Source organism: Microtus oregoni, unplaced genomic scaffold (genome assembly GCF_018167655.1).
Source record: "Microtus oregoni isolate MIOR12 unplaced genomic scaffold, Mior012 000023F_ref0000262, whole genome shotgun sequence".
In the NCBI taxonomy this organism is placed as follows: Eukaryota; Metazoa; Chordata; class Mammalia; order Rodentia; family Cricetidae; genus Microtus; species Microtus oregoni.
Window position 1 is genome coordinate 33,984,222 of NW_024543082.1, and position 22,228 is coordinate 34,006,449.

Here is a 22,228-nt window from a genome sequence, read left to right on the forward strand (position 1 = left end):
TCTTAACACCAGAAGGTATACAACCTTGAATTTAACCTTACTCCTTTTCAGTTGTAAAACCCAAAACTTCCTAAGAATCTCATAAACAAAATTAGGAAGTTTGCTTATGGCCCACACATATTTTAACTCCTGTGTCTTACTATAGTAAGGATCCCTTGAATTCCTGTGGCCTTGGATTTTTGTCCGATCAGACTGCAGTCCTGTCCAGCACACCTCAGGAACCACCCTCAGACCCCATTTCCTAGAGAGAGCTCCTCAGAAACCTGTGGAGCCATCTGACTTCAAAACCACAGACAGCCATTACCAAGACACTTGAATAGAACCTCTCCTGAGCAGCTCACTGGGGTACAAACTGTTGTTTTCTTCAGTGCCTCTCTCTTTCTTTCTAATGCCCAGCTGAAATCTGCTCAAAAACCTTTCCCTAAGCCCAGCTGCACACAGACTCAACTCTTCTGCCCTAGGTCCTCTGCTTCCGCTGCCTACAACACTTAAAGAAGGGGCAACCAGTACAGACACCTCCAGAGGATGACCAGGCTGGGAGAGAGGTGCCCTTTACCGCCCCACCCCCACCCCTGCTCCTCCCTAATTCTGCTAAAGAGAATCCCCACCTAGAGCCAGGCATGGTGGCACACACCTTCAGTCCCAGTACCCAGGAGGCTAAGCAAGGAGGGTTGCAGGATCAAAGCCAGCCTGGGCCAGACCCGGCTCAAGACTACACTAGGAATGTTCCCACCTAGCTGTTAACGTGTTAACTACCAAAGTAATTTTCTTTAGATTCAGATAACCAAGAACATCTCATGTTCTTTGTCAGATGCCACCACGGTTATTAGATCTGTCAACCAAGTCCCTGCCCAGGAGCTGTCTTCCTGTCAACTCCTCCTTTCCCTCTCTATAAAAACCCCGCTGCTCCCCACAACTGAAGTCCCCCTTTCTCTAAACCTGCTATACTTTAGACCTACATCACAGCCCTCACTCAGGCCTCTGCTCAAATATCATGTTAGCAGCAAGCCATGCTGTTGAAGAACGGTCACTGTGCCCTTCATCCCCCGTGCTCCACATTTAATTTTCCTTCCTAGTGCTCAGGACTCAACATCACACTGGTTGCTGTCCCACCAATAAAGCCTCATATGCCATGTGAGCGGGTGTTTTGCGTAGCTGCCACAACCCAGCATCCAGATGTTTGGTCTACTGTGGCGTCTGGCAGCCTCGGATGAATCTGCTGTAACAAATACCACACACAAAGTGGCCTAAACAATGTTCTGTAAGAAACTGAAGCCACCCTCGCCTAACACTTCAGATACCAGACACTGGCTACTCATAAGCGCTGATAATAATCGATCCCCACGGCCCAGCTGATGATAATCGATCCCCATGGCCCAGCTGATGATAATCGATCCCCACGGCCCAGCCGCTCTGCTAGTCTGCTGTGTTCGGGGTGTTTCCTAGACGTCAGGGTCCTGAGTCCCATTTTCACACACATGGCGTCACTTGTCTACACATGCCAATGTCTGTGTCCAAGTCTCCCTCCTTTTTCTTTTCCTTTCTCTCAGTACTGGGGGCTGAGCCTAGGGCCTGATGCATGGCGGGCAAGTGTCCTACCATTAAGCCACAGCCCTCGGCCCTCTCTCTAATTCATCAGGCCAAGGTCTCCCTAAATTGCCCAGCTGGCATTAGACTCTCTGTAGTCCAGACAGTCCTTAAATCTGCCATCCTCTTGCCTCAGCCTCCCGAGTAGCTGTGGTTATGGGCCTGAGCCAACAGGCCTGGCTCAAATGTCCCCTTTCTATAATGTTTTCTTGTTTTTTTTTTTTTTTTTTTTGAGAAAAGATCTCACTATATATTTCTGGCTGGCCTAAAACCTCTTATATAGCCCAGGCTGCCCTCTAACTCAAGAGTTCCACCTGCCTCTGCCTCCCAAGGATGGCATTAGACATTCTCGTTATGATAAGGGTGCCTCCCAGTGGGTCCAGCCATCACTAGTCACACCACTGCAGGCTGACCATCCCTGCAAAGCGCCTATCTGCAAATACAGTTAGATTCTGAGGACCCAGAGTGAGGGCTCTGAGAAATACAACTCAGCACAACTCTAACGGCTACTTGATCTGAACAAGTTAGTTAATACTGTTTACTGGCAACAAAATCACACTGGCCTCACTTGGGCAACGGGGTGGGGCTCCATGGCCCTGAGAAGGCACAGCCCACTCTCCATAGAGAAACTGCATAGACAAAGGGCAGGAAAATGTAGGGAAAGCCTAACAATAGCAGAGCTCTGGGGGTCAGAAACACAGGCTGAGCCTGTGCGTGGGCATGGCCATAGCTGGGTGTCAAGCTATTTCACAAGTCTCTTTTTATTTTATTCTATTTTCTTTTATGCTACAGTACTGGGGATTGAACCTACAGCCTCACGTTAGGCCGAATTATAGTGGCAGAGAAGAAGAAACGTCATCAAAGGTCTAGGGCTACAGCTTAACTGCCTCACAGGCGTAAAGCCCTGGGTTCAACCGCTATCACCACGCACACCGCTGCACCATCATGGGGGTGGACTGGAGGGTGGGCAGAAAGGCAAGCCCCAGGCCAACCACGAAACACCAGACCTTGTTTTTGGTGGGGGCGGCGGCAGTGGTGGCGGCGGCAGCAAGACTGCCCAAACGACAGGGTGGGATTTAGTGGGTAAAATCTGTAGCAAGAAGTGACCTTTCAAATTAAACCTTTATCCAGTGTAATCCCACTGGATAATCCTTAGGAAAATAAGGGGCTAGGGGCTGCACTCAGTCCTTCCTGGTTTGGACCATTTGTCGAGGACCATTTGGATGGAAATAAGACAAGTGGGATGATGGAACCTGCCGGCTCCACTCCAGCTCCACCCCACTCAGGGCTGCAAACCCGGGCCAGGTGTGTTTACAGCGGAGCCTTTGCACATCTCCACGTGTTACACCTCCACGGCCTCCATCTCAGGCCCTATCAAAACGTCCAAGACACCATCTATCCAGCACCAGGACAGCTCTGGATACCAGGAGGGCAGCAGAGAGGGCCCCAGGGTGCCTTAGCTGTACCCACAGTAATAGGTTAGCTCCCCAGGCTCCAGTTTCCTCGCTGGAAATAAATCTGAGAATGCCACCACTCTCCTGTACTAGAGTCGGTTAACAGAACACACTTCCCTCAGACCGCTATGCAAGCGTTAGCTCTCCTGGACGTGATGGCTAATATTGTCAACTGCCAAGACTTTTCCTCTTGGGCAGTGGTTGTCCAACCAAGGAACCTCAGGCTCCAGTATCACCTAAAAACCCTCAGGAGTAGAGATCTCTCTATCCCACTGAGCACCAGCCTGCTGTGACATTTGCAAGTGAACGTGCCTTGCCTGAAACCAGGCCTTTCCTGGCCAATGAGCTGCAACCCCCTATCTCGCTGGAGCCCCACAGCCATCTGCCAGGCTGAGCTGCAAGCCCCACACACACCCTATGCTGGGAACTGAGCCCAAGGCCTTAGGCGTGTCAGGCCAACACTCTGGGAACTGCTTTCTGCCCTCAGAGTGAGGGTGTTGGGGTGGGTACATGGGGGGGGGGGCACAGCTGCCTAGGCAGAGTACCAGGCTCAGACTGTTTGTCCTTCACTGCCCTGTCCATTCCTGGGAAAGATAAAGGGAGCACTCTCTCTCCTCAGTGGGGTTTTCTGGGGTTCCCTGACCTGCAGACTAGAGCTGGAGGAGGAATCCCCCAACTCTCTCACCTGACCCTCATGCTCCAAACCCAAGTGCTGGCCAGACAGCCTGAGAGGGCTCGCAGCCCACTGTGTGCCTAAGAATCTCTGCGGGGGTCTTCCTGCTGGGCACAACAGGTGAGTCCTACAGACATAGTTGGAGCTCCATTTGATCTGCTTGGGTCTTCCCAGACCACAACCCTTTCTTTCTCCACACCCTAACACACACACACAGACTCATATACTCAAACACACGTGCGTGCATATACACACACATACTCACACACACTCACACAATTAGTTTGCCTTCCATTCTTCTAGAAGTTACCAGTCAGCAATGAAAGGACCCAAAAATTACAGCACAAAAGAAACAGAAAAATTCTCAGCAGACACAGAATAATCTTTGAATAATTTAAAATTGTCAGTACACAGATTTATCAAGAAAAGGCCACTCAGACAGGTGTGGTGTGCACACCTTTAATCCTAGCACTTGGAGGTAGGAACAGGTGGACTGAGTTTGAGGCCAGCTTGTTCTGAGTTTCCAGGCTAGCCAGGGCTACAGACAGAGAAACCCTGTCTCAAAAAAAAAAAAACCAAAGAAAAGAAAAAAAGAAAAGGCCACTCTCCTGTATCAACGCTATAAAAGCCAACATGATGAGTTCTGGCCTCAGAAGATGCTGGAAGAGTTACATGCGGAGCTGTGCTACCCGTGGTAAGTCTGAGGTACAGATTCTAGTTGCTCCTCTTTTCTGTTTATCTAGGTGTTCTAACCTTCACAAATTCCTTACCATAATAAAAGACAACTCTGGCCCCACCTCCGCCCCTTCCAAACAGGAAATGCCCCGTACCTTGTTGAGCTTGCCAAGTGAAGATATAAGATCCGCCCATTCGCTGGAGGACTCAAAGTTTCTTAAGGCTTTTTCGATCACCGAGGAGTAACTTCTGTACCTGTAGTCGCTTAGCAGCTCCTGCTCCTCCGGGTCCATCTTACATTCTCGCACTGAAGGAGGGGTCTACAGGGGAAATCGGAAAATACATGAGGGAGCTTCTCCCAGGCACAAGTCCCTCTCCAACTTGGAGACCTGTGTCCACAGACTCACCAGGCAATCCAATTCAAATATTTACAAGGCTCCTAGGTCAGGCGCAATGTAAATAAAGATACAGAGCTCCCACTGTTATGGGTCCTGAGGGACTCAAGTGCGCTGGGTAGAAAGAGGCAAGGATGCTAGGCCCAGATCAGCCTAACGGACAACATTAACTCTAGGAGAGAAACTAGCAAAATCACATCCTACTGCTGGCTGCTAATTCTGAACGCAGAAGGGCCCTTCCATCACAAACCTAAGGATGTGTGTGCTTTCAACCAGAAAGGTTCACTTAGTAATTCAATTCTCTACAACTAAATGAGGAGACTGGGAGTATTCTTCACCAAAACCAGGTAAGAGGGCTGGCTAGACGGCTCAGCAGGGAAAAGTGCTTGTTACAGGGACCAGCAACCTGACTCTGGGCCAGATGTGGAGAGCATGCCTATGATCACAGTACCAGGCAGGAAGGCAAGAGAGTTACGAGTTCAACCTAAGATACATGATCCTGGGGCTCATGACAGACAGACATAGGTAGACATAGGTAGACAGCAAGGAGGAGGACATGAGATGCGGTGGGGCTGGGGGTGGTGGTGGGGGGGGGGAGAAAATATAAGCTTCATGAAAACAGCTAGCCAAGCAAGATCATCTATGGTATGACTTCATTTGTATGAAATACCCAAGGCGTGCAAGCCTCTCGTGATGGTAAGCAGGTTAGGGGGTGCCTGGGGTAGACCAGAAACAAACAACGATAGGGTCATTTGAGGTCACCGAAATGAGGTTCTGGCAATCACTGCAAAACCCTGTAAATCTCCAAAAATCGCTGAATTATACACCTGGTGAATTCTGCAGTCTGTAAATTATACCCAAATTAACACTTTTAAAAACTTACCTAAGAAACCCTGTCTTGAAAAATCAAAAAAAAAAAAAACACAAAAAAACAAAAAACTAACCTAAACTCTGAATTCCATCCGCTCAGCACACTCGTCCCTCATTTTCCCACTTTGCAGAAAGTGGCCCCTATGTGGCCAGGCATGTTGCTCTAGATTTCTTCCTTCCCTTGGCCTGCCACACTCAACCCAAGTCCTGCTGTCCTGCGGTGCAAGCCCCTGCTCCCCGCAAGTCCCCCATTCCCATTCTTCTCCCACCCACCACATTCTCACACAGCTCTCCCAGAATCCTCCTGTAAGGTAAGCGAGCTCTCTCCCCACAAATGCCAGTCTACAGAATCCTCCTGTAAGGTAAGCGAGCTCTCTCCACACAAATGCCAGCCTACAGAATCCTCCTGTAAGGTAAGCGCGCTCTCTCCACACAAATGCCAGCCTACAGAATCCTCCTGTAAGGTAAGCGAGCTCTCTCCACACAAATGCCAGTCTACGAGGCTCCATCCTCTGCTGCCTCCACCGCAGGGGCATGTTCTCAGAGAGACTCATCCTACCACAGAGCTGGGCTATGCAAGTCAATCTGCAATTTCACTCTCAGGAGGACCTGTAAGCTTTCTCTGAAATAACAGGCTTCACGCTTTGTGGAAACAAACAAAAAGGTGATGATCTGGGGCAGTGGTTTAATTTGCCAAGTCCACGAAGTTCCTACAACCGCAAAGTCTATAGCTGAGCACTTTTTTTTTTTCCTGTAAAGAATTTCCAGTCTGAACTCCCAACATCACTGCAGTCCTGAAATATCCTATGTGTAGTTTGTTTACTGAGTGTCCCAGACCAGGGAAAGAACTTGAGCAGGACTAACAGAGGAACTACTTAGATAACCGCAGCTGAATTGGGCATCCAGTGACGTGGCCTGGAGTATCCAGTCTGGGCTGAGGAGATGGCTCAGTCAGGAAAGGTGCTCAGGACCTGAACTGCATCCCCAGAACTCATATAAAAAGGCCAGATGTGGTGGGGCACACACTTGTCATTCTACGACGGGGGTTCTCTGTCCATAGCCTAACCTGGGCTCTAGGCTCAAGGAGAGACTTTGCCTCAAAATAAAATGGTCTTTTCTGAGAAATGAAACTCAAAGTTTGACAGACATAGACACACCAGAGTCTGATTTGGGCGAGAACAAAGGGATGAGGAAGCCCAACTATGAGCACAGGTGTGGACTCCTGTGTTACCAGGAAGAGAGCCATCACTGATAAGATCAGTGTTCAGGAGCAAATACCAGGCTGCTCCCAGCCACGAGGCTCTCAGCCAGGGATGAAGGCAGCAGGTGCAGCTCTCTGTTATGGTCTGATGCCGGAAGGAAGGGCTAGCTGGTGTAACAGCACGGCTAAGATGCTTAGAAATTACTCATTCAAGCTGTTTAAAACACCTTCAAAATATATGGGGCAAGGGGAATTACAAAACTACACAGCTTCTGTGTCAGTTCAATACATCTTTCACTTAGGAAGCACACTGGAGTTTCACGAGGGGCATTCCTGCCAAAAGATGGGACTATTAGGAATTATAGGATTAGGGCTCAGTTCAGCGGGAATCTGTTATACAAGATGTGAGAATGACCAGGTCAAACTCTACACTGCTCTTCTTGCAAGCTGTCCTGGACACCTTTGTGAGTGGGGAAGCTCAGTTAGCAGAGTGTGTGCTATGTAGACTACAAACGATTATACACAAAGGAACAGGCATACACACAGGCACCCCTGACTCATTAACCTTACCACAGAAAGCATCAGTGGGGGCTCCCTCACCGTACCCATTCCTAATTCCTAGCTCAAGTGAAAACCCCAAACCATCTGCCAAATCCGGAAGTCGATTGTAAATATGCGTACAAGGAAGGAGTCAGGCGAACACAGTAACAACCGACAAACAGCAGCCTTCCCATTTACCTGTAGATAATAATGTCCCTGCGTCTACAGCACATCAACCCTCTTCACCAACTGGCCCAGTTTTGAATTCGGCCTTTCAGAGTGAGACCAAATGGTACTGGAAAATAAAAGCAAGACACCTGACGCTTCACAGGAATGGCTTTTAAATATGGGGTGTCCTCGACAAACAACCCTAGACAGGTTTCCCGAGAGGGAGACTGTTGTCACCAGGTGACAACCTCCTCGGCGGCTCATCCGCAGGCGCAAGGCCAGGCCGGCTGGTGCACACGCACGGAAGCTGGGAGTCCATCGGGGAACCGGGAAGCCCTGCCCGACAAAGGCTGAGCTTTTGGTACCGCCCTGGGACCGCTGGGCGGAGAGGGGTGGCCGCCCGACCTCCACCTGCGGCCGGAGGCCGGTTCGCTGGGACCCTGCCCAGCCGCAGAAGGCGGGGGCTGAAGCCCACACCCACGCGCGGCCGTACCCGCAGTGCAGCAGCCTTGCCGCCGCCCGAGCCCTGCGCATCCACCGCTCCCGGGCCGGCGGGGACGAGACTTACGGGCGGCCGTGGAGCTCGGCGGCGGGTGTGTGGACCAGTCGGCTGCGGGAGACAGCGGCTCAGCGTTACGGCAGCCCGCGGAGGAAGAGCCGCACCTCAGCCCAGCCGCCGCCACTCCCGGGAACCAGGCGACTGGGGGCGGGGCCGGAAGGTGGGGCCTCGAGATGGGGCGGGACCCGGAGGCAGGCCCTCGGCGAGGGGAGGAGTCTTCGGGGTGTCTGGGCGGGGCCACAACCTTAGTGCGTGGGCGGTGCGGAGGGCGGGGCCTTGACCTCCTGGGTGAGCCTCTCCCCCTCGTGGGCGGGGCCCTGGAGGTGGGGTGGGCGTGGCCTAGGCGAGACGGGGCCGGGCCCTGACCTCATAGGGCGGAGACCGAAGGAGGAGACGGGCGGCAGGGTGGGTGGGGAAGGTTTGGCCGGGTGGGTGGGGCCTCTGAGGGCGGGGCCTTGGGGTCAGAGGCCTGTGTCCGCGAGGTCTAGACTGAGCCTTCAAGCTGCCCCGGGAGGCCCCGTGGTGGTGGACGTGGTTTCGCAGTGCAGTCGGGGGAAGCCTCACACGGTTCGGCAGGTAGCCCTGGGCTTTTCTGACACAAGCAAAGGCTTTCGGACGTCAGTCAGGGCCTGCCCAGAGTCGTCCCTCCCCTGCCCCTTGGGCCCACGGAGGGCTGTTCCCAGGCTTTGCGTCAGGACCACACCCACATCCTCCACCGCTGGGAGGAGGCAGGAAGAATCCCAAGCTCCAGGGTTAGCCGAAGGCTGGGGGTCTCCGGGTTCAGGTGTCTCTGCATCCTCGAACATTAATATCTCGGGACCCACAGCTACGAATCAAGAAGAGTGGCGGGGTCTGGGAGCTCGCAGGGCTCCCCCTGACATTAACCCTGACTCGATCACTCCAGCTGCAGCTCCCAGCCAGCTGAAACAGCGCTGCCTACTGACTAAGTGGTCATGTCAGTGATGGCCTCTTCCCCTTTTCACTCGTTAGAGCCCCTCGATTTTGGAGCCACTCTGGGACTAGGCAGTCGTTGAAAGTTTGGACGGAGCTGGCTAGTTTGATGTCAACTTGACAAAAGCCAGAGTCATCTGAAAGGACGGTAACTCAATTGAGAAAATGCCTCCGTAAGATCCAGCTGTAAGGCATTCTCTCAATTAGTGATTGATGGGGATGGGGAGGGCCCAGCCCATGGCGGGTGCTGGTCCTTGGTTCTATAAGAAAACACCCGAGCAAACCATGAGAAACAAGCCAGTAAGCAGCTCCCCTCCATGGCCTCTGCATCAGCTCCTGCCTCCGAGTTCTTGTCCTGTTGGAGTTCTTGCCCTGACTTTCTTTAATGATGAACAGTGCTGTGGAAGTGTAAGCCAAATAAATCCCCACCCCACCCCAAACTGCCTTTGGTCGTGGTGTTTCACCACAGCAATGGTAACTAAGACACAACCCAAATCCATTTAGTAATCGTTTATAACGTTCAGTGAATATATATGTTTCTGGGAGAGATCTATGTCATTTGTTGATACCAAAATTTGTTGATTCCAAAATAGATCTGTCCAAGTGGGCAAAATGGCTAAGTGGGTATAGGTGCTTGCTGCTAAGACTGAGCCTGAGCCAGGCAGTGGCACACGCCTTTAATCCCAGCACTTGGAAGGTAGAGACAGGTGGATCTCAGTGAGTTTGAGGCCAGCGTGGTCTACAGAGTGAATTCCAGGACAGACAGGACTATGCAGAGAAACCTTGTCTGAAAAACAAACACACAGACAAACAAAAGACTGAATTCAATCCCAGGAAAAGAAAACCAACTCATATAAAAACTGCCTTCTCACAGATGCTTACAGTGTAGTACAGGTGTGCACAATCATGCACACACAAACAACTGTAAAAAAAAATTACAAAACAAAGCCCGAATGATAACCCCGAACAGGAAGAGTTATGTTAATGTTAAATCTGGGTTGCTGAAAAAAGAACAATAATAACAAAAAATATGGGGCTGGAGAGATGACTCAGGGGTTAAGAGCACTGGCTGCTCTTCCAGAGAACCTGGGTTCAATTCCCAGCATCCACATGGCGGCTCACACTAGCTGTAGTTCCAGAGGATCGGACACCCTCACACAGATACACATGCAGGCAAACACCAGCACACATGGGGGGCGGCGGGAAAGGTTGGGGTGCTGACTTTTATTCCATCCATTTGCTGGATACCAAGTGTTATCGTTCTGCTGGCCTTCCTTGCCACATGGGACCCTGTCCCTTTAAGAGACAAACTCCGCCCACCCCCAATTACCCCACCTTCCCACTGAGGCAAGCTGATCTACTGCCTCTCCCCCATCTTTCTTCCCCCTTCCCCTTCTCTCCCTACCTCACCCCTCCTCTATTTATCTCTTCCATCAATAATTCCTTTATCCTTATACCCTTCCCAATACCCACTAAATAAACTCTATGCCCAAGCAAAGGGGATGGAGGGAATGAAGAGAAGGAAATGGAATGGGATGGACTTTTGAAACCTCAAAGCACACCTAATCTTAGTCTTTCCAAAAAGTTTCCACCAACTGGGGACTCTATATAATGGGACCATTCTCATTCAAACCGCCATGGTTTTGTCAGTAATGGGCTATAATCTGTGACCCAAATTAACCCTCTCATCTTCCAAGTTGGTTTCCATTAATATTTATCACAACCATGAGTAGCAGAAGAGAATACTGTCTTAATCAAAAAGTAACAAACAAGAAAATGGAGGAGGAGGATGGAGCTCAGTGGTGGAGTACTCGCTGCCCCTCGTGGTCTACAGGCCCCTTGGGGAATGACCGTAACAGACATGCTTCCAGCCTCTGCTCTCTCTGGGTGGACAGAGACTTCTCTAGCTCAGGACACTCCCCTAGACCCTTAGGGTAAATTTGTTTTCTCAGTCAGTCTGTAGAACCTATCTTTATGGTCTTTACAATGAGTTTCAATGTGCTCACATTGGACCCAGTTTTGCTTACTTTGCTCCTCAAGGAGACTTATGTATGAAGATCAGCTAATTATCACCAATTTTCATCAAATTGTGTGATGTGGGAGTGATTTCTTTCTAATCTGTTGCTTTCATTGGTTAATTAATAAAGAAACTGCCTTGGCCCATTTGATAGGCCAACCCTTAGGTGGGTGGAGTAAACAGAACAGAATGCTGGGAGAAAGAAGCTGAGTCAGGCGGTCGCCATGATTCTCCCATTCCAGACAGACGCAGGTTAAGATCTTTCCTGGTAAGCCAGCTCATGGTGTTACACAGAATATTAGAAATGGGTTAGATCAATATGTAAGAACTAGCCAATAAGAGGCTGGAACTAATGGGCCAGGCAGTGTTCAAAAGAATACAGTTTCTGTGTAATTATTTTGGGGCACAAACTAGCCATGCAGGAGCCGGGGCGGCTGGAATGCAGCCCACCGCTCCTCTTACTACAATTGTGCTGTGCTTAAATATGCCTAAAATAAGCCATTCAGGGTCAAACACCAGAGGTTTGAGCCAATACTGGCTGTTGAGTGTTGAGGTGAATTCCTGTGACCTGTCTGTCTACAGCTGGTGAACATCCCAGATACCCCGAAATCTCCCTTAAGTTTACAACAACAGAGTTCCCCATGTATCTTAATCCGTGTTCTATGGCTGTGAAGAGACACCATGACCATGCAACTCTGAACATTGAGGTGGCTGGCTTACAGTTTCAGAGTTGGGACATTATCATGGTGGGACATGGTGGCATGCAGGCAGATGTGGTGTTGGAAAAGGAGCTGAGGCAAGAGGAAGTGAACTGAGATATTGGGTGTGGCTTGAGCGTATATGAGAACTCAAAGCCCACATTCACAATGACATACTTCCTCCAAAAAGGCCACACCCACTCCAACAAAGCCGCACCTCCTAATAGTGCCAATCAATCCCTATGGGGGCCATTTTCTTTCAAACCACCACACCATGGCCTCTAGAATTGTAACAGAAACCAGATGTGCCCAGTGTCAGGTATCAAGGGACTCTATTCAGAGTGTCCTAGATATGCCTTGCTCTCCACAGCTGTGTGATCCAGGACGAGTGAATTAATGCCTCTGAGATTATATGTTCACCTGAACACTGAATGCAGGGTGTGGAGCTCATCCTGTAACCCTCGCACTCGAGGGGCTGGAGCCGGGCACTGATACAAGTTCAGACGGCATAGATTTAGGCCTGGACTACAGAGTGAGTCCCCATCTAAAAAAACTCCCCAAATCAGGTTGGCAAGAACACTCAGAAAATATGAGCTCTTGCCATTCAAACCAGAAGCCCGCAGATCCCTGGCAACCATGTGGTGAGAACGATTTTTGAAAGCTGTCCTCTGACCTCCACACACATGCCGTGGCATGTAGATGGCATGACTTACTCATCATATGGCATTAACACACACACATACTCCACAGTAATAAATAATACAAAGCTTATAAAAATAACAAAATAAAATGGTATATATCAGCAATCACCATGAAACTTACACCCTCCCCGCAAAAAAAACCCAAAGTGAAGGAACAGCAAGGAAAACAATCGTGTCATCAGCCATAACGCGTTACCACGCTGGTTACACAGAGCCACGTTGGGTAACACCAACATGACACACAAGCCAGTAAGTGGTGGGCCTTTAGGTCATGACCTTGCTTCCCTTTGGGTTCTAAACCCAATTATTATTTTCTCTACAGCATACCATTTCTAGACTTAAGTTCCTTTCACTGCCAGCAGCTGTTCAATTCCATGTAGATAAGGGAATGAGGAATCATAGGCACATGAGAGTACCTTGAAGCATCTCTTAGATGCCCATGCTCTTGGGAACTATCTGAGGCAAAGGAACAGACATTTTTGGAGGCAAGCTAGTCCCCAGGCCACTTGGTAAATGCTCCTCTTGAGGGTTGACCTATTTTTCCCTCTGTCTATGACCTGCCTGGGTCTGTCCCTCTGAGCACATGGATGGGTGTGGCCATTCACAGCTCTAGCCCTAAGCCAGTTCTACCAGTCCTGCTTTTATTAGAGCGAGACCAAGTCACCTACACTTGTCACTTAACCGTGAGCATCCAGAGGAGAGGCAGCACACCCAGTGAGTGTTCTCCTGCCTCTCCTAAGCTTCATGGCTCCACCATCACAGCTGGGATTGGCTGGAGAGGAAGGAGAAATGAAAGTCTAGGCAGCTGACTTCTCCACTTCCTGTGTTTAAGCAGAGCCTGCCATGCTGGGTGCTTCTTCGCTAGATCCCCACCAGCAGCAGGACTCTGGAGACTGGCTGCAGGGGGGACACGTGGCTGTGGAAGCCACACAGAAGCTTGCTGGGACCGTTAGTGGTGTAGGAGCTACAGCCTGGCTGAGTAGATGTTGGATTTCATCAGTGAAGTAAAAGAAGGCTGCGGGCTGGAGAGATGTCTTGGTTGTTAGGAGCGCTTGCTGCTCTTGTAGGGGTCTCTCACAAACACCTGTAACTCCAGTTCCAGGGAATCCAACACCTTTTTTAGGCTTCTATGGGCGCCAGGCACGCACATCGCACAGGCATGCACACACACGCGTGCACACACTTGCATATATACATAAATTAAAAACAAACCTTTTTTTTTTTAATTTGAAAAACAAAGCAGGACCAATTGACTGGATGTAAAATTAAGGACCGAAAAGAGTTTGGACACAGCAAATCGTTTCAGATTTCGATTGTGGAACCACACAGGTACAAAGGGCCCTTCCTTCTCAATGTGCAGTGAGGGTCAAACTACGTCAGTCTCCGTTCATTTCTCGCCAGCGTTTACTACACATTAAGTCAGAGCAGATGTTCACCATGTTTGCACGACTTTGTCACAGACCAGCTGGCCCTGAGGCTCAGTGGCATCTGGAGGCAGGAGGGCCAAGTAAACAGGGGTTTCAGCCCCCTCCTCCGCGGTCCTGGAGCCCTCCCATCCCGGGCAGCAGGCATTGAGTAGAATCCTGTCTCCTTTCCTCTTCTCATCCAGCTGCCGGGCCAGGATCCTTGAAAGGACCGTCACCCCCAGCTTGGACACCCCGTAGGCTGAGTCTGGCCAACCTTCCCTCTCATGGACTTCATTTCTGGTGTCCTCCACAAACTTTCTCATGAGGTCGACCAGGTCCCCTTCTGTAAGGGTGTCGCATCGGAACTTTTCCTGAAGATCTTCACTGCAGTTTTCAAGAGCCTTTGACCCCTGAAGACTGCTGACGTTCACCACTCTCCCTGCAACAGATAACACCGGGGAGCATTGCACCACAGCAGGCACTTCACAGGCGCTAGGCTGTGTGCGCCGCTGCGCTGCGGTCACCAGTTTGTGTTCAATTGCTGATAAAAATAGAAGGTGGAGCCGCAGATACGGCGCAGCAAGTAAAGGCACTTGCCTCCAAGCCCGAAGACCTGAGTTCTGTTCTGAGGTCCCAAAGTGGAAGAAGAGAACTGACTCCTGTGGTTTGTCCTCTGACACACACACACACACACACGCGTGCGCGCGCGCACGCACACATCCACATGCGCGCACACACACGCACACGCATGGACACACACACGGACACACACATCCACACATCCACGCACGCGCATGCACACACATCCACACACACACGCATGCACACGCATAGACACCCCAAAGAAATTAAATAAAAAATAAAAATAGAAAGCCAGTCTTGAAGACATACAATCTATACACCCAGGGGCACGAGTGCGTGTGTGTGCACGTGCATGCATGTGTGTGTGTGTGTGTGTGCGCGTGTGTGTGTGTGTGTGTGTGTATTCCAAAGGGACAAACACATCTCTACCACTGGCCACCAGGTTTTTCTTCCACAGCAATTCTATTCTACTGTTGCTGGAGTTGCTGATTTAAGTTTCATAAAAATTAGTGGAATGCATTCTTAGCGTAGAACTTGCAGCTCCTTTTGAAATGGCCCTAACATGCTTCCACCGTTTTGTAATATGTACTCATGTGAAGAGGTGTTATTGGTATTAATGGTTATAAAATCAAAATACTGCTTGACTTTTGGAGAATGGTGAGGATAGGCTACATCCTACAGCACCAAATATTCAACCAAGATCGGAACCTCTATGCAAATAAAGCATATGCATCTCATTAGCGTGCAAGCTTGCCTTAATCTTAAATGATAAATTCTGGGGTTTTTGTTTTTTTTTGTTTGTTTGTTTTTTGAGACAGGGTTTCTCTATGTTGCCCTGGCTGTCCTGGAACCCATTCTGTAGACCAGGCTGGCCTCTAACTAAGAGATCCTCCTGCCTCTGCCTCCTGAGTGCTGGGATTAAAGGTGTGTACCACCACCTGGCTTCATTTTTTTTTCTTGGTGACAGAGCCTCATGCAGCGTAGGTTCACTTCAAACTCTCTTTAAGGAGCTGAGGATGATCCTGGATTCCTGATCCTCCGGCCCCCACCTCTGGATACGGGCATATGCCACCATATCCAGTTTGTATAGCACTAGGAACTGAACCCTGAACCCATGCTTGGCAAGCTGTCTATCTACCACCTGAGCTATAGCTTCAGCTCTGTAATAGGAATTATTTTAAAATAAACGTCTTGATTGTTCATCATCAGAAAATGTCGGTTTGTATGCCTATTTCATAGACCTGGTGCAGCACTAAATTTCCCCAGAGTAAAAAGGGCATAAGCGGAAAAGGTTTAACAGAACTTGCTTCAAAGATGTAGCACGTTAGGTCTGTAGGAGATCTGTGGCAGCTGGGGACCACCCAAGAAGGAAGTGAAATACGGAATCAGGGAAGGAGTCCTCGGGAACACATCTGTTTGATGTTTTCACAGCAGAGACACATAAGAACAGACACGGGACCCAGGGGCCACCCACAGCCCCATGGTTAAAAATACCGCAGTGGCAAACACACCCTATGCACAGCCAGGACCGGCCTCCTAAACACTTGCGCCACCAGGATGGATGTGCTGTGCAAACTGCAATCCTCGGTTCTTCCTGCATCAGCAACCCACTTTTTCCTCTGTTCAAAGCTCCCATCCAGCATGAACAGATATCCTTTAGCTGCTGTTGTGTTCTTGTTTGTTTCTAAGCAACAGAGAAGCTTCTCTTTTACCCCAGAGTCCAGACCCAGCAGACTTACTGCTATGATTTCTAGACCCAAATCATTATGTCAGGTGACAGAATCACTGGGCAGTTCTGTAAAAACCGCTGGGTGGCGGTGGCGCAGGCCTTTAATCCCGGCACTTGGGAGGCAGAGGCAGGTGGATCTCCGTGAGTTCGAGGCCACCCTGGTCTACAAGAGCTAGTCTCAGGACAGGCTCCAAAGCTACAGAGAAACCCTGTCTCGAAAAAGCAAAACAACAACAACAAAACCAAACCAAACAAAAAACCTTCTTCCCTCAAATACATGTTCTTCACCTACTTATAACCTGCATCCCAAGGGACCATGCCTTCTTCCTTCAGTATCAAAGCTCTCAATTCCCTGAGTTTGCACAGTTAGCTAGGGCTCTGGGCAGTCACCTGCATTTCCACCTGCATCCCTGAGCCTAAACCAGATCAGTCCGCTCCTGGGGGTGATGAACCTAGTGATGACCACATCTACACAGGAGGGAGACCTATTCTCCACCCTGGTTCTGGTTATGGTTAATAACATGCTAATTAATGTTAATAAGAATTAATATTCACATTGACAAAAATTCATAGCTACTAAAGAGGCATTATTGGGTCCATAATATAATTCCAATACTTGGGAGGCTGAGGCAGGAGGACTGCCATGAGTTCAAGGCCAGCCTGGGTTAAACAGTTTCAGGTCTGCAAAGTCTACATAGAAGGAAGGGAGAGAGGGCAGGAGGGTAAAGAAGAAAGTGAACACTAATTGTAGCTGCTGTTGGATGCCTTCGAGGAATTATGGGGAGAAACTGTCTTGTGTTCTCTTTGATCTGAGTGCACATGTGTGAGAAATACTGGGGGAGATCAAAGGTCAGCCTCATAACAAGGTGTGAGTGTGTGTGTATGTGTGTGTGTCTCCACCCAACCAGAAACATCGCCTGCCTCTTTTTAGAGAGAACAGGCAAGTAGCTCCCTCTAGTGGCTTAGTTGTTGCTTTAAGTTATTTAAGTTATTTTTGTCTTGAACAAGTAAGCAAGTTCGTTATAAGTAATATGTTAAAAGCTAAATAGTAAGAGCCCACAATGGTTAGCACTGCATCCCTCAGTGAACATATGTTTAGCAAAGCCAAATATTCTAGCCATACAATAAATCAGATTTCCCTTTGGGGAGGAAATTGCAGGTTGATTAAAGATGTGACACCCTTCCTTCTGCTGACATGCTGGGCTAACCTGGGGCTTTTCTTTACCTTCCAAATAGCTTGGTTCACATTGATGCTATAATTCTTTTTTTTGTTTGTTTGTTTATTTTGTTTTTTGTTTTTGTTTTTCAAGACATAGGTTTGTTTTTTTTTTTTTTTGCCTTGGCTGTTCTGGAACTCTCTCTGTAGACACAGAGATTCACCTGCCTCTGCCTCCGAGTGCTACGATTAAAGGTGTGTGCCACCATCGCCCTGCTGATACCATAATTCTTATTTCAATGGAATGAATTGTATTTGATCAGGTGGTGTAGGTCAAGCTGACCTCCAGATTCTCAGGCTCCTGAGTTTGGGGACGACGGGTGCGGAGTGCCCGTAGACTTTCTGTGATCCTGTCACACTAAGAAAATGATGGAGGAGTGACCTTGCAGGTTGGGCATGAGCAGGTGGGTGGGCAGGAATTCAAATTCCTCTCTTACCACACTTTTCAGATTGAAAATTTCTTACAGCTAAACTGGTAGAGCACCCCTAGGATCCCATGGTGTGATGGAGCACCCCTAGAATCCCATGGTGTGGTAGAGCACCCCTGGGATCCCATGGTATGGTGGAGCACCCCTTGAATCCCATGGTGTGGTAGAGCACCCCTGGAATCCCATGGTGTGGTGGAGCACCCCTAGAATCCCATGGTGTGGTAGAGCACCCCTGGAATCCCATGGTGTGATGGAGCACCCCTGGGATCCCATGGTATGGTGGAGCACCCCTTGAATCCCATGGTGTGATAGTGCACCCCGGGAACCCCAGAACTCAGGAAATAAAGGTAGGAGCACCCCTGGAATCCTAGAAGTCAGGAAATAAAGGTAGGAGCACCCCTGGGATCCCAGCACCCAGGAAGCAAAGGTAGGAGAGGGCATTAGAATTCAAGGCCAACCTGGTCTACACAGCAAGCTCAAGGCCAGACAAGACTATGGAGTGAAATCCTGTTTCAAAACAACCACCATCAAACAAAACCAGAGGAAGGTAAACTCTTGTATCTTGAGTTAATTCTCATTCAAAATGTTTAAAAAAGTGTGTGTGTGTGTGTGTGTGTGTGTGTGTGTGTGTGTTTTGAGACAGGGTTTCTCTATAGCTTTGGAACCTGTCATGGAACTCACTCAGTAGACCGGGCTGGCCTCGAACTCTCAGAGATCTGCCTGCCTCTGCCTCCCAAGTGCTGGGATTAAATGTGTGTGCCACCACTGCCCGGCTGAAAATTGCATTTTTTAAATTTATTTTCTGTGTGTGTATGAGTGTTTTGCCTGTATGTATGTATGTGCACCAAATGCATGCCTTGTGGCCAAGGAAGTCAGAAGAGGATGTCGGATCCTCTGGAACTAGAGTTACTGATGGCTGTGAGCTATGTGTGTGCTGGGAGCCATGAGAACAGAACCCATGTCCTCTGCAAGAACAAGTGCTATTAATTGCTGAACCATTTCTCTAGCTCTGAAAATTACATTTAAAAAACAACAGCCACAGGGTTTCCTCTCAATATCACAGCTAATCTTGGCGGGGGGGAATCTTCAGAGAAGCATTCTGCTCCTCTCCCTCAGCAGAACTGGCCATTTCCCAGGCCTGATTCTTTGTTAATTAATCTGTGTCCCCAAGTCAGCGCCAGGCTCTGTGGATGAGATGGTTCTTATGTATACATCAGTAGAACTGGCATAAACGTCATTAGAGGAAAATTATAATCTGTTGAACCCCCAGGTAAGATATTTCCCACCAAAGAACATTGTTTGTGGATTCTCTCAGTCAGCTTACAACATTTAGAATAAAAACTTTCATGTAAGTTTTCTGAAATTTTATACAAGAAGAAAGATAGAAGGAATGTCATAAGGCCAGACAAGCCAAGGGCAGGCCCATCCTTGCAATATCAGGGGAGAACTCTCTGACATCACGGGGGAGGACTCTTTGACATCACAGGGGAGGACTCTCTGACATCACGGCCTTGGGAAACATGCTACATCCTGTGTTGGAGGGTTGAGCTCATGACACCGACCCAAGAACACCAGTCTGTCCCACAGAGCTCTGAAAACCACAGCTAAAAGGCTCAAGGGAGAAATCAGACACTTTAAAAGGGGGGAAAAATGTGTTTTCTACCCTGCAACTCATGAGCACATAGCAGCTCAGGGTGACTCCTGTAGGTGGCCCAGTCTGAGGGACCTATGGCTGCTTCCTGAGGGACATCAGTCCCACACTGGGCTTACCATGTGGCTTCATGATGGGCAGTAACTCCGTGCAGACATTCCTAGTGGCGAAGAAGTTCGTCTTCAGTGTCGTCTCCGCTTGAATGTCGAAGGGCGTTGAATCATCCACTTTGAAAAGCATAAGCAAAAAAAGAGGAATTACATTTCCCTCTGAAACTCCAGTGAGAAGGTGGATCCCATCACATAGCAAAGAAGAAGTAAGTTAAATTTAGAACAGTCCTGCTGAGCATGGCGATGTATACATCTTCAAACACACACACGCACGCACGCGCACGCACACACACACGCACGCACATGCACACAATCTCTAAACTAGACCTTGATAGTTTTAAAGCTCTTGTGAGCATAGGGAAAGAACTTTCCGGTTCACACCCCAAGTTTCTCAAGATCAGCGATCAGGCCACACCTCAAAAACACCTAGTTGGGTCTTCTCATCTCAAGCTGGGATGCACATAGGCGGTTCCTGGGTAGAGAGTGACAATGCAGGCTCTGACGCAGCAGATCTAAAGCCTCAGTTTGCCTGTGGACGGCTGGGGCTCGGATTTGCACACTCAGCGCTTGCACTTCCAGAAGAAGCGGGAGCTTTGCAGGGCCGAAGATCACACCCCCTCCGTCAGCGGCTGACAGTTGCTGGGGTGGTGAATTCCCCCCTCCCCTCGCCCCCAAGTCCAGGGGCTGAGTTTGGAAGTGCGGGCGGGTGGAAGTGTACCTTGGGTCTCATGCAAGGCACAGGTGGCTGCCCAGGACCGACAGGATGGAGACTTAGGCTCCACAATTGTCTCTGTCCCACCAGCATTTAAAGTGAAGCTGGCCTGTTTGTTTTTGTTCCCAGAACGTGACAACTGGATAACTTTGTTAATTGAGCATTTATTAGAGTAAGCGATTTTTATTTTTCCCCCTTAAGGAAGATGCTTTCAAAACCACACTTGCAAGTCTGATAACAAACCTTAGTGCCCAGGAGGAGGGAAGCGGGGCTCGCTTCCTTTTTGCTAGAGCTTCTCAAAACGCTCCATTAAAGCCTGTAGGAAACCCACTATCGTGCCAGCGCGCGCTAATTGTATCTGGGCGACCCATTTCCTGTCCTCAGCAGATGTCTCCTGGCATCTATGAATGCGCCCTTGTTTCACGCAAAGAGAAAGCTCTAACCGCTTTTGGAAGACCCTTCTGTGAGAAAAGCCTTCGTGCGCGGGACAGAAAGCTGATGAGCTTGGCAAGGCGTGGCCCACTCCCAAGAGGCCGGTTTTCTCGCAAACAAGCGCAGCTGAAAGTTCCAAGGACGGCCTCCGGCAGCGCACAGGCCAGCACAGGCCGCTGGCCGGCTGGGCAGGCGGGGCGTGGAGTGGGGCGCCTGGGCAGGCCCGCACCCGAGTCACGGCACGCGGGAACCCGCCGCGCAGGGTGTGAGCTGGGCACGACGAGAGGAGATGGCGCAGCCCTCTCGGATCGCCAACGCTCGCTGCCCAGCACCCTCGAAGAACCCTGGGCATCTCCTCCTGGAGCCCCGCACCTACTTCTAAAGGCGATGCTCGCGTTGTTGACCAGCACGTTAAGTCCCCCATACTCCCTGCGTAGGAAGTCGCGCAGGGCGCGGATGCTCTGCAGGTCGTCGATGTCCAGCTGGTGGAAGCGCGGGCTCAGGCCCTCCGCCTGCAGCTGCTGCACCGCCGCCTTGCCACGCGCCTTGTCCCGCGCGGTGAGCACCACGTCCCCGGAGAACTTCTGACAGAGGTCACGCGTGATGGCGAAGCCTATGCCCTTGTTAGCCCCGGTCACCAGCGCCACGCGGCTGCAGGATGACATATCGGAGGGACACGCGGATCACCGGCTTGCAGGGCCGGCTGAGCAGCGGGCCACGCGTGGTTAGAATCGTGGCGCAGGACTAAGTTCTGGGACCCGGCGCAGCGACTGCTAGAGAACAAGGCCCTGCGCGTCGGTCCCTCCCCTCCGAGGAGGGGCCATCTGTTCCCGAAGGGTCCGCCTCTTTCCTCAAGCCCGCCGAGGTAGTCATCCGAGCTCGGAGCTGGGTGTGGGTCAGAGACCTGCTCCCAAAGAAATCGGAAGGGGTCAGCAGGACTCTTGGCAGTCGGATGGAAGCAACTATTTTGGGAACACCTCAAAAGGAGGAAAACAAGTCTACGTAATTTTCTTGGACCGGAGCCCGTCGTTTTGTGCAAAATGTAAATGCTTGCTTCTGGGGAACTTGCTTCTGCACTGAGGTTACTTAACGCTGAGCCGCTGTAGCGCCGATTCCCGGTTGCCTGCTTTAGGGAACAGAGCCTGGGAGGAGACTTGACAGGTGTGGGCGAGCTCTGCGCGTCTGGAGGTCGCGGTGCGCACCCACGTGGGAGAGGAGGCTCCCGTTTACAGGACCGTTTTTTATGTAATCCGCACACCTACAGGAGCCAGCACTGCCGGCCTTTTTGGTTTTCCCAAGTATGTAGGTAGACCTATATGGGTCTAGAGCGATGCGAATCCTCTCCCCACGAGACCGAATTCAGAAACAAAATTCCAGGCGCGTCTAAGTGTGGGCGTGAACTTAGACCTCCTCCCATTTTCGGTGGAATCCCAGTCGGCGTTGATCCCAGGGATTGGCTAGCGATTCGGGGTT

General features: G+C 50.1%; 2 protein-coding genes across 6 annotated transcripts in view; both read right to left on the reverse strand.

The window, feature by feature from the left end:
• The window catches only part of Dop1b (DOP1 leucine zipper like protein B), a 104,907-nt gene extending 96,638 nt beyond the window's left edge, over positions 1–8,269 (reverse strand). For 2 of the 5 annotated variants that reach the window (XR_005976223.1, XM_041672902.1), the window contains exons 1-3: positions 8,132–8,269; positions 7,594–7,690; positions 4,545–4,709 (exon numbers count right to left, since the gene is read on the reverse strand). Coding sequence is in view for 4 of the 5 variants with exons in the window: in XM_041672902.1 (XP_041528836.1) it covers positions 4,545–4,682 (138 nt within the window). In the remaining variant the exon portion in view is untranslated. Of the gene's footprint in view, positions 1–4,544; positions 4,710–7,593; positions 7,740–8,056 lie in introns of those variants that run through there. The other 3 variants (XM_041672904.1, XM_041672906.1, XM_041672903.1) reach the window with 3 other exon arrangements.
• A 5,465-nt stretch (positions 8,270–13,734) lies between these two features.
• Positions 13,735–21,674, reverse strand: Cbr3 (carbonyl reductase 3). The gene is made up of 3 exons (XM_041673154.1): positions 21,132–21,674; positions 19,621–19,728; positions 13,735–14,334 (listed from the first exon to the last, which is right to left on the reverse strand). The coding sequence occupies exons 1-3, from the start codon at positions 21,418–21,420 to the stop codon at positions 13,922–13,924; spliced, it is 810 nt and encodes a 269-aa protein (XP_041529088.1). The 5' UTR covers positions 21,421–21,674; the 3' UTR covers positions 13,735–13,921.
• Between the last annotated feature and the right edge of the window lie 554 nt (positions 21,675–22,228).